Source organism: Caloenas nicobarica, chromosome 3, assembly GCF_036013445.1.
Source record: "Caloenas nicobarica isolate bCalNic1 chromosome 3, bCalNic1.hap1, whole genome shotgun sequence".
Taxonomy (NCBI): Eukaryota; Metazoa; Chordata; class Aves; order Columbiformes; family Columbidae; genus Caloenas; species Caloenas nicobarica.
In genome coordinates this window covers 111,427,355-111,439,500 of record NC_088247.1, presented here as the reverse complement: position 1 = coordinate 111,439,500, position 12,146 = coordinate 111,427,355, and the positions used below count along the sequence as shown (strand labels likewise).

At 45.3% G+C, this 12,146-nt stretch overlaps 1 protein-coding gene across 9 annotated transcripts in view; it reads right to left on the bottom strand.

The window, feature by feature from the left end:
* Nucleotides 1-11,574, bottom strand: part of EHBP1 (EH domain binding protein 1) — a 224,540-nt gene extending 212,966 nt beyond the window's left edge. For 8 of the 9 annotated variants that reach the window (XM_065631699.1, XM_065631701.1, XM_065631703.1 and 5 more), the window contains exons 1-2: nucleotides 11,121-11,402; nucleotides 9,634-10,044 (exon numbers count right to left, since the gene is read on the bottom strand). In XM_065631699.1, coding sequence (XP_065487771.1) covers nucleotides 9,634-9,737 — 104 coding nt within the window. In that variant the 5' untranslated portion in view covers nucleotides 9,738-10,044; nucleotides 11,121-11,402. Of the gene's footprint in view, nucleotides 1-9,633; nucleotides 10,045-11,120; nucleotides 11,403-11,497 lie in introns of those variants that run through there. The other variant, XM_065631700.1, reaches the window with a different exon arrangement.
* Between the last annotated feature and the right edge of the window lie 572 nt (nucleotides 11,575-12,146).

Genomic DNA, 12,146 nt, shown 5'->3' with positions numbered 1-12,146 from the left:
CAGGGACAGTTCCCTCCAAGCTCTCTGTACAATGCTACGGGACCCCCCTGTTGCGCAGCCGCTCGCCTTCAGCTGCTGGGGCATCTACCCCAGAAAAGTAGGAAAGAAAAGGGGGAGGGGGCGGGGAAGAAAGGAAGTGCTGCCTTTTCCTGCTTCCACCTCTACTGGACAGCCTTGCAGTCACAGACCAAAGGAGGCATCATGTCTTAAGCACTGGATGTTTACAATTCTAGCAGCATGGGTCATCACACTCTTTGGTGATCCTCTGTCAAAAAAATCCCACAATTGCATCAGTCACTATAATAATTCAGGGTGCTAAGATTCCTGTTAGTCATCTTTCAGTTCAAAACAACAGCAAAAAAAATCAAATCCTATTTACTACATGAAAAAAGGAATCCATGGTAAAGAAAAATAATTCCTTTACTGATTTAAGATTGCCTATGTCTTGGTATTCTGAAAGGGTATGCAGACACTGGAGTTTAGAGCAGCCATCTAAAGGAAGGAAAGTACAAAATTTTAACAAGAAAATGTAAAAAACAAAAGCAAAGCTTACAACCCAAAAATCCCTTTTCTACGTGCACAAATCCCCCAAAAAGGGTGGTAAAAACACCATTGTCAGAGATATTTTTAAAAACGATCTTTTAAAAAGCACTAACAGTAAACACGAACCATCCAAAAAGTGCCTCAAAACCAAGTAACACTGTGCTAGAATCTTTTGCTTTTTGTGGTGTGAGAGGAAGTGGTGAAAAATGGATCAGGACTTTCACATTCTTAAAATTTGCTTACATGCCAAAGATAAAGGAGTGCAATGGGAAGTTTTACAAATATTCACTCGTTCGACTTAAGAGACACTTGTTTCAAGTACTCTGTCCAGTTAAGATCTGCATTTGAAGAGAAAAAGGAGTTCAAAAATCTCGTTTTCTTGAAAGCTTTATACAACTACTGCTCAGGTTACCTACAGGAAGAGACAAACCACTAAATCAGTTTTCCAAGAGACTGTAGGCACAAGTAGAAGAAAAATACAGCCAAGCAGTTAAGAACAGCCAAGTAGACTTGTCCACCTGCCAACATGGCCAGAGCTGTGACTCCAGAGCTATAATCATGTTAGGTGTTACCAGGAGCTGTCAAGGTTAAATCCTCTGCTCATAAACCATCAGCAACAGGTTGGTTTGGAAGTTTACAGGCTGCTAAGTTAGATCTTTGCTGGAAAAGAGAATTAAGCTGTTCTGACAGCTCTTTTCTGTTCTTTTAAATCTCCTCCTATGTACTGCCATAAAACAAAGGGATTCAGAGTTTACTTAATGAGCAGTCACTGAAAGTAAAGGAAGTTCATACTGCATTCTGAGTGGCAGCATACTATGTGCTGCCAACTGTATTCAATGATACAGAATCTCCAATAACTTCATTTATTATGGCTTTTGATATTAACAGTACTGGCTAGGCAAATACTCTTCCCAAGCACAGCTGGTAGGGGAAAGTCATTTTATGACACTGGATTTAAAAGTACAGGTATCAGTGCACTAGTCTTAGCCCTGAAGAAAGTTCAATATGGCTATCATCTTAGGGCATCAGGCAGTAGTGTATCTAATGGAATGCCCAGAGCTGACTTAGGGAACGTCTTTAGTTCACCTGGCCTACCAGAAAGGTGATGAGACTTGTCCCAAGAGGTGGAGATGAATATATGCTCCCAGCAAAGCTGCACACCCATCAAAACATACATCTCCTACCACAACTGCCAATGCCACCCATCAGACAGTAGCAAGGAAGCAAACATTACTTCTTGGGCAAAGGAGGCAGTGAACATGGAGGGTGACAGGTCATTACAGGTGCTTGCGGAGATAGCACCAAGGAAACGAGTGGTAGTAATGTGGGCCATGGCAATATGGAAGTCAAAACTGATGTGATAGAGTCTCAAAATGCCCCTGATGGTTTTAATTCAGTTGTCCCTGGAACTAGAAATGATTTTGCCCTTGTGATGTTTCATCAGCAAAGTCATTTTTCAAAACAGGTCTATTAGAAAAGAAAGATCAGATCTGCTATTGTACCGTTAGGCTCTGAGACAGCAGCTCACCCAAAACAAAGCCCACAGAATGACTGCAGGAGACTGAGTGTGCACATGAAATAAAACCTGAAACCAGTTTGTGCTAAAATAAATACACAGAGCCACAGAGATTGCAGTTCAGCAGCTGCAGACAGTTAAGCAGCTGCAGAGGCTGGCCATAGCTTTGAAGGAATCCTCAAGATAGTCTTCTTAAAGAATAATAAAATAGAAATAATAATAAAAAAAAGAATCCCCAGTAACAACTCTCCAATACAAAGAGAGTCTCAACAAGCAAACAAGAATTACTTCTGCACTGCTCATCTTCACGGGTTTGCAGGCAGCTGGAAACTATAGTTCCGAAAAGCCTGCACTTGTGATTCATCTGAAAGACTTGTGTGTTTGGAAGCCCTACAGTGACAGCACAGGGCACTGACTCAGGATCTGAGTGGTTTAGCTGAAGCACTTTGAGATGCTCTTGCCCGCAGCTGTGGCTTGTCTCACCCCTCTGGCAGGTTTACTCCCCACTGCATCAGAGCAGCATAAGGGAGATGCTCACACCCGTCAAGTGCTGCAGTTCACGCTCACCTTTCAACTCGGAACTGAAGCTGATGGCAGCTAACACTAACACACCAGGCAGCCTTACTGTCATCCTACCTCTGCTTCATGGGAGAGCAAAGCAGAGGAAAACTGCTGCTAAGGGACAGCAACATCTCAGCTCCACTCCTGAATCCAGAAAGCCTCATGAGTCAGAGCCTTAGACAACAGCAATGTTAGTTATGTTTCTGCTAATTTTAGCTCATGCTTAACCCACAGTTCCCAAGTCCCTGCAATGCCTTTCCAGGTGCCAAAAGCCACAACCACTCTGTACCTCAACTACCAAAACATACAGCTTCCCAGCTGAGAGGCTCTGATGCACTTAAACTGTATGCTGCAGAAATAAATTTTTCAAATAAAGATAACAAGAGGAAGAAAATGAGGATTGCTTTATTGCCGTGTGCTTATCTCAAAAGAAGGCACAAAAGTTCAGCTGCATAGTTCCTGTGTTTCAGAGTCCACTCCAGGACACACTGAACAGACTTGGTGCAGAGGGCAGCTTGGGAGTGTCCCACAGCAAGGTAGAAAACAGCCTGCCAGGGCCAGCTTCTACCCCAAGGAGTAAAAGAAGTGAGAGGGGCAAGGGAAATGAACACACACTTCACACACTCCCCTCAGAGTAAACTGGGAAAGGCTTTAGAAGTAAACAAACAACCCCCCAGCCTCAGTATTCTCAAAAAACCACCCAAGCAGAATGTTTTTACGACAGTAACTGAAGGGTTTGTTTTATAAGAAGTTTCCTCAGATTTAGTCAACCTTAGCAGCCTCCTCCTCTTCTTATTCACACTAAACTATGAAAGGGACTTCAGCTCTCTCCAACCAATTAAAAACTAATTGAAGCAACAGACTGGCACTATACAGCCTGGGCAGGCTAAGAGACTGAAGACTCAGCTCCAATGAGGCCTATGCAATGTCTAATATTTCCTTTTATTTAACCTCATAACACAAAGAGCTGAAAAGAATATTCACAGGGATCCAGTCCTCCAAAAAAATTCTTTATTTCAGCTCAACTCCACTGGGTTCAAAGGAACAGTACATGTACTTTACTGTATGCATGCAACACAGTGCATGCAGGAACAGAACCAGGTTTTATCTATTTGTAAAGCTCTGCGAGGAAGTTACACACACACAAACAGCTAGATGTGTTAGAACATAAGTTAGCATATCTTATTTATTCAAGGAGACATCCTCACCCCTTTAACTGAAAGAATGACAGAACATTAAGATGGATTTGTATACACTTGGATATAACCTAATCTTTTTGGCTTTAGACAATTTTTTTTTGTTACTGCTAGGACAGTAAACTACGTCAAGGAATTGCTGGAAATAATTCTGTCTCTCAAAGACAAATCAAATTCAGAAGAAGTATTTATGACAAACCCAAATCTTTCTACCTTACAGATACCAAACTTTGTGCCTACTTCTACCCATGAGGTCTTTTAGGAACTGGACACAGTTTCAAATACCCTCAAAACAGTTGCTGCAACTAGAAAATGGGTGTAAGTATGCAGCACCAACGATTTGAAAAAGTCAGCAGCAAGAAAGATTTCACGTGCACCCGTACCTCTTCTATTGAAATCTCTTTACTGCACAATATGCAGCCAACAATTTTGATGAGAAATCCCTAACTTGTGGGCCATGGAACAGACATAAGGCCACCAAAGGGGCCAAGAGGCTTGCTTGGTTAGGTAGGGAAGGAAAGCAGCTGGTGTTAAGGAGCCAGGATTGGTGACAACCTCCTGACAGAAGTCAGGCAGAGAGCCCAAGGCAGCAAATCTACATGTCTGAAATCAGAGATTTTCTTTTGGATACAAAGAGACAAGAGATGCAAGGCAGCAGAGGAGAACTGCTTTTACATGTGGACAGTTAAGTGTGTTTTAATTGACTGCAGGAAGAAAGGGGACAAGACTGAGCTGTGAGGCAGCTGGTGGTGATTATTTGAGAAGAGTAAGTTTAACACACAATTCAAGCCCTCAAAAAGCCCTCAGTCAAAACTGGAGATGTACGGAGAAGAAAAGGCTGGTGTATTTGGAGATGGGGAATGATTGGTGTGGAACCAGAGATATCAGTGCAGAGTCTGAGGACAGAGTATAATTTAACTGAGAAGGACGAAAGAAGCTAAAAAGCAGGAAAAATTGCATGACACTTTCCTTGCACAAGCTATATTTTCCAGGGTATACCTACATGGCTAACATACAAACGCAAATCCGATCAAAAACTCAGAAGAGCAAGCCCAAGACAAAAAGCACAGTTCAGGGCAAAACTAACTCAGAGGTTCTGAATTGACCTGTACCTGTATCTCCTTCTGTCACAAGTTTCAGTGCAATCATCCTTAAAAACTAAAAACACTTAGGTACTCAAAAAATCCACTCTTAACAAGCATGCAAACCCAGGAAATTAACTGAGTAATTTGAATCTGATCCTGTATAGGCACCCCCTAAATACTTCTACAGCAACCAGTTAACCCTGGTTCTTTTTGTGGCCTTCAGCACGGAAGAGTTTGCTGGAAAGCAGTGGCCAGAACGGAAGCAGACTGGCGTGAACCGTGGAATCTCAAAAAGCTCATTTCTCTCCCAGTGCATGCCAAATCTTAAAATACCTGCAGCGTTCAGTTATGAAACTACAATAGAAGAGAAAAACAGATGGCTAAAGCCTTTTGGGAAAAAAAAAATAAATAAATAAAATTAAGCACTACTTTCCAAAAGAGAAATATGTATATTTGAAAATACAGAACCTACTTTAGACCGTACCTAATTGATACAAAAATAGGTGACTTGCCTCATGGAAATGAAGCCTATCTTCAGCTAAGGAAGTATACAAGAAAAGTTTAACCCTTTTAGAACATAATGGCTCACTGGTTTTTTTAAGCAGGATTTAAAAGCAAAGCAGTTCATATAGGAGACAACAGGTATTACAAACATGGTAAATAACAACATATTTCTTTATCTCTAAAGCAACTACTGAATGGTAAATCCTGTAGAAAAGCCTTCTTGTGCTTTGTCTTTTCCAGTGTTTTTAAGCAGTTAGCATCTAAATCCAGGTGAGCAGCTTTCTCACTTATAAAAGCATCTAACAGACATCATATTAGGAACCTGACAACCTCGGCTCTGTAAGAGTTAAGCCATTCTCTGTGGAAACCCATCGATACTACACTCGAAGCCTCTATTGAGTCCTTGACTTGCGAGACGTCACATAAAAATAAGGAAACACAAAAGCCATGCTAGAAAGCTCCCATGTTCAGCCTTAGGTGCTTCAGTAGTGCTGTAAAACAGCTATCACAGCTTCAGGTCCAAGTACTGGAACTGATCTCTGGTCCAAAGGAGCATTTTCTGCCTGTGAGGCTCCTCTGCTGAGCCACTGCCTCACACAAGCCCTGACTCCACTGCCTGAACAGCAGCCTCAGCAGCTGAGAAGCCCCAGGGCAAACAAGAGATGCACACTGAGCTGATGGGCCTGACACAGGATCAACAGGAGACCTGGGATTCTCCAAACTGGCAGCTAGACCAGCAGGAAACCCAAAGGCCTCTCAAACAGCACTGGACACCAGCATTCAGGCAGCTGAACTGGGTCCCCTGCGCAAGTCCCAGCATTACACCTGCCAGCGACACCCAGCAAGACTCTGCTCCGACTGCACAGAGCAAATACAACTTTTGCAGAAGCCTAAGCAAAACACATGAGACTGATTTCTGGTTGTATTCAACAGCTCCACACTGAGGATAAGGACTAAATTAACTCTCTTCTACCACACATAGTCCTTCTGGGCCAGAACTGCAGCTCACTGGCAAGGCTGGATGGAAAACCCTGTGTTGCCCCAGCTTACTCCAAGGATAAGTGGAGGATGACACTGTCAAGCAAGCACCATTCAAAAAAAAAAAAAACCCACAACAAACAAACAAAAAAACCACCACCACAAAACCAAAGGCTTATATGATTAATGCAAACCATTACATTTTCACAGTAGCAGGAGTCACTGATCTATATTAAAGACCAAGACTACATTTCTTTATTTATTTTTAATGAAAGGCTCTAAATGAACTAACTGATCAGTTCTTCAAAGGTACTGAGCAGTGACAATAATTAGGTCTGGGTCAGCAGGAACAGCTAGAATGCCAACTCAGTCCTGTTAACTACCTGAAAATAAGGTTTTTCTAGTGAAAGAGTGACAACACTGGACGCTCCATCACAACCTGTCCCGCAGCCCCCCGAAATGCACCACCAATGAAAAGCAAACATCTGAGAGTGTCTGCCTTTATTTATTAACAGGGACAAGAATCAGAAACTATGGAGAGCAGAAAAAGCAAGCAAAGGGAGTTTCAGCCTGGGCTGGACAAATGCTGCTGTACCTAGGGATACCCTTTTAAAGAGTGATGCAGCAACACCAGAGTGGTAGTGACTTCCCACACAGCCAGTGTAGCTCCAGAAACAAGAGCAGGAGCTATTTTGAACACTAAGTTAAAAAAAATTAAAGCCACTACAAGTTCAGAGGAAACAAAAAGTATTAAAGTCGGCCAGAAATACAATGTTGCAAAGAGCACATGATCATTTACAAGAATATTCCAAAACACAAGTCATTTTCTGAAAGAGTTAGACAAATGTAAACCTAACAGAAGATTGCAGTCCCCATACAGGCACCCAGCCTGTTTTGGTCATGCACAGCCCTTGCTTGCAGAGACATCTCAGTTCAAATGTGTTTGTGACTGCATTGTCATTTGTTTTAAAATATGAATGCAGTATTCTTTTGCTCCAGAAACACTGCATTGTTAAAATGCCAGTACATTAAGATAACTTACTGCTTACTACAATGCAATCAAACAAACTACAGACTACAGCACTGACACTTAATATATATTGAGTGCTTTCAGCAAGAACAACATATGGAGTTCATTTCTTCTGTTTTGTTCTCACATGGGCTAAACTCAGACACAAGCCTTAGAAAGAGAGGAAGCAGTAATTCCGTCAGCATGTGCAAAACTCTCTCTTCTCCAAAAGATAAGTAAAGACTTAGTTGAAGGTTCTAAAAATATAAAAACATTTACCCTTTTGTTCCATAGAGGAGTTCTACTTATGACAGAAATATTGTGGTTTAGCTTGCATGCTTAAAAAACATTTTTGTTAAGGTTCTCCAAACAAGAGGAAGCAGAATAGAAAAGCCTACAATCAAATGACTGTGAGTGATGTTTTTTCTCTATTGTTATTTTTCCTAGAATTCATCCACATTTCACCAGCATACCGTTGCTTTGTCATAACCAACACAAGGAGTGATCTCGCCTATATTTAAATTCAGGAACGTAAAATGAAGGTTCAGAGAGACAACCTATTTTTAAAAAGGTAGTTGTATGTCTGAGGGTTTTGAGAGGCTGTTTCACTACTTCTCACACAGGCATTTTGCTAGGTGGGCACTCTAGTTTATGGTTAAACAATAAGCTGTTTCTAAAATAACAAGATTGTTCACAAGACAACTTTTGTGTGTGACTTTCTTGAATCAAGCGAAAGTTGCAGATCCAACCTGAACATTCCCCTCCAGCATTCATACTGTAGTGCTAAAGTGTTCTGCAAATTCTCAAGCAAGGAGCGAATCAAAGTGAAAATGAAAGTCAAAACAGGCTAGTTTATGCAAACAAACCATAAAAAGTAATAAGCACAACTGCTGAAATAAACCTGATAAACCAAAATTACTGTGGAAAACTCTTTGGTCTGAACTAGACAGTGGATCCCACAAAATAATCATGACCACCTCTTTCAACTGTTTTCACTGTGAAAGCAAATTATTTCAAAACAATTTAGGCAAGAAGACAACTTGTTAAAAAAAAAAATAAGCTGACAGTGTTCCTTTAAGATAGAGCAGCGAGCAGCCTTTCAGCATATTTGACAGAGGTTTCCAGCTCCAAGAGATAGAATTTAAATTTGTAGAGGCAATTACTCATTACCAGTGAAAGCAGCCAATGCGAGTGCCAAATTTGCCAACAAGAAGAAAGGCCAAGTATTAGAAAAGAGGCTGCAGTTTATTACAAGGCAATTTGAACATCCCAGTCCATGAGGTCTGGAAAGTACTTTCTTCGTCTCCTGACGCTGCAGGCTCACAGTAACATGAGGAATTATGTCAGTAACATCAATATTCCAAACATATAAAACAGCACTTAAGCATTTGTATAATGGAGATCTTTGCCTGACTATTTAAAGGCAGCTTCTAGTCTTCCTTAGCCAATTTATTTAAGCTCATTTTGCACAGGAAGGAAGATGTGCCAGATCTATACCATTAACTGTTAACTGCTGTCTAGTCAGCTCCAAAGCCATCCAACTGGACCACCACTGCACAAAATTCTTGTCTGACTAAACAAATACCTTGAGACAATTCCCAAGGATTTTTCTCTTGCCTCTTCCCACTGAAAGATGGAAATGACAAAGGAAAAGAAGAAGGAGAAACAAGACATCTTCAAGTAAAAAAAGTCAAAATCAAAATAGGTATCTACTCCAGATTAAAACACCACCATCTTCAGAACTGATCTCAAATGCCTCAGTCAGCTAACAACAGTGCCAGCAGATACCAGTCAGCACCAAGAGTTGAGTTGGAAGGTGGAAAACAGCTCTTGGGAAAAATTAAAAAAAAAAAAAGAAAACACACATAACAACGAAAAACACACACACACAAAAACAAAACAAAAACTAAACACAAAATCAATACGCAAAACCACACCATTAAGTCACAGATGCTGAGCTAATAAACACATCGTCCTCTGCAGGATAACAAGTCAATGCCAGCTAAGAAAATCAGAGTACAGAACAAAACCAACAGGTCCAAGACAAGTACACAGCAAAGCAAACATTCATCAAAAAAAGACAAGCACCTCACACAGCTGCTTCTGCAATGGGCAGGCAAGAGAAAGCAAGGGGAGACAAGAGCAATGCACACACACCAAGCAGTACAAAATGAACAATATCCTTCCTATCTCAGCACCAGCAACTTCACCATTTGTGCAGCAACACGAGCAGCTTCTTACCATTTTTTGGTGCACTCAACCATCAGCTCCTGGTAAGAGGCCACAAACTGGAACTTGGATGCATGTTTCCCAACACGCTGCAGTCTTTTCCAAACTGAAGCCATGATGGTGAGAAATATCAGTCCTCTCACACAGTAGCAACTCTGTGAATACCAATGTGGGTTTAAGACCGTGTTTGCTCAATACTAGCAGATTTATATACAGACACAGTAAAAACAGCGTGTGAGGAGCTCGATGGGATGTCTACAACTCATATTCTGCCTCTCCCTTCTTCACGGTAAATCCCAGACCCGCTGAATGGCTCATCACCGGCCAGGAGCAGCATGCAATAGGAGCAGACAGGTCGTTGAAAGGAAGCTCTCTCATGGAATCATCATTCCTCACACAGCAGATGATGTGAAGACTGCAGGACTGGAAGACAAATAAGACAGGGGGAGAAATCATTGGTTAATATGCTCCATACTACAGTGCTGCAATTGCACGTGATCTCGTACCTTTCAAATAACTACAATAAGCCACAAAAACATACCCCCTTCCTTTTGTGTGCGTGTCCCCTGCCCCAATTAAAAAAATAAATTAGAACGCAGCAGTGATTTCAGGAATGCAAACCACGAGCCTGTTTGGAAACATATCAACATGTCCTTTTATCAGCACCATCATAATTGGCAACAACAACAAAAAAGGGCAGGTCAGGGCCACACCAAATCCTTATGAAGCATCTCCGGGAAGCGATGCAAAGTGGCTGAGGTGCTGCCAATACGCACCCAGAGGGAGGGACACTGGGAGATGAAGACAACTTCTTTGTCTTGATGATAAAAGGTGTAACAGTTGTTTCCTCTCACACACACCCCTCCTGCTCCTATTTCGCTTTCCAAGGAGAAGGAACAGCCAAGAAGCAGGCAAGGGAGTGTTACTACTTAAATGCCTGTGCCCGGGTGAGGAGGAGAATGAAAGAGGAAGGAGCATTTCCTGAGCCCTGGCTGCCCAGGATTCCCCATCTTCCTCACTGCATCATACTGAAATGAAAATGCCTCTCCATCCTGACCTGAGAAACCCTCATCAGGGAGCTGAAAAGGGAGAGGAGAAACCCAGACAGGTCTTCTCCCTCCATAGGAAAGCAGCATCCCTGCTGGGTGCGGCGAAAACCCTCTTCATTAGGAATAAGGGGAAGCCAAAGGCGGCCGCACCTGGCGAGAAGGCGGGGTAGGACGGCATCACAGCTGGCCAGGAGGCAACCTGGCTCCAGGAATGTCCCCCTAGAGGGGGCCGTCCCCACGGAGCCCCGGGGCGAGGAGCGGCCCGCTCCGGCTCGCCGGCCCCTGTCACCTCAGCGCCCAGCCCGCCCGAGCAGCGCCCCCCGCCGCCCTCGGCCAAAAGCCGTTGGGGTTTTAAAATTAAAACATCAACGGCAGGGAGCAAAGGGGGAGAGGCGGCCCGGGAAGGAACGTGGGGCAGCGCGGGCGGCCCCTCCGCGCCGCGGCACTCACCTGCCCCCGGCTCCTCACGGGCGGTCCCCGCCGGACGGGCGCGGGCACTGGCACCACACGGCAGGCGAGAGGCAGCGCTGCCGCTGCCCATTACTGCGGCAGCCCCGCCGGCGGCAGCGCCCCGCGGCTGTCCCCGTCCTCCTGTAGCCTCATGGCGAGCACCGGGCACACAGCACTTCTCCTCGTCGCACCGGCCGGGCAGCCAGCCCCGGTCCTGCCGCGCCTCACGCCACCACCATCGCCCTCCTGCCGGCGCTGCGCCTCGCCTCAACCCAGCCTGCCGCTCCCCCCGCCCCCTGGCGCAGCCCGCCCCGCCTCGCCATTGGCCCCACCGCGCGCCCTCCGCAGCCCACTGGCTGCCGTCCCGTGTCAATCACCTGCTGGCGAAAGGGGCGATCCTCGCGCAACGGGGAAAGGGAGGTAGTGAGGGAAGACGGAGCTTGCAGGCCCTCTTCTCCCGCCTCCAACTCAATCTTTCTTCTGATTGGTGAAAGCGCTCGAGGAGGCGGGGTTTCTTGTAAGGAAAAGCTACTCGATAGGTGCACTCGGCCGCCCGTCAACGCGAAAGCGCCCGGCGATTGGCGACGAGGCTTCCTAAAGCCGCGGGGTGGGCGTGGGTCGAGGAGCGGGCTGTCAGGGCAGGGGCGTGGCCCCGGGCGGTGCCTCCCGGGACCCGCCGCCGTCCGCGGGCCGGGGAGCGGCGGGGACGGGCTGCGCCGCCGGGAAGGGCTGCTCCGGGGCGGGGGAAACGGCGGGGGGACCGGCCGGGGGGGAACCGAGGCGGGAGCCTCATACGCCGCCTGTCGGGTGGGCGCCGGAGGCGGATCGAGGCAGCGGGAGTGGAGGAGAAACCGGAGTGAGGGACGGTAGCGGGGCCGGGGCCGCTCCCGCCGGCCCTGAGGAGGTGTCGGTCAAGCGCCGAGCCTGACCCCCACCCTGCAGCGTGGGCCCCGGTCCTGGAGATGCTCGGGAGCCCTCACGGGGCTGGGAAGTGTGGTCAAAATGAAATACGAAATCAGGTAATGC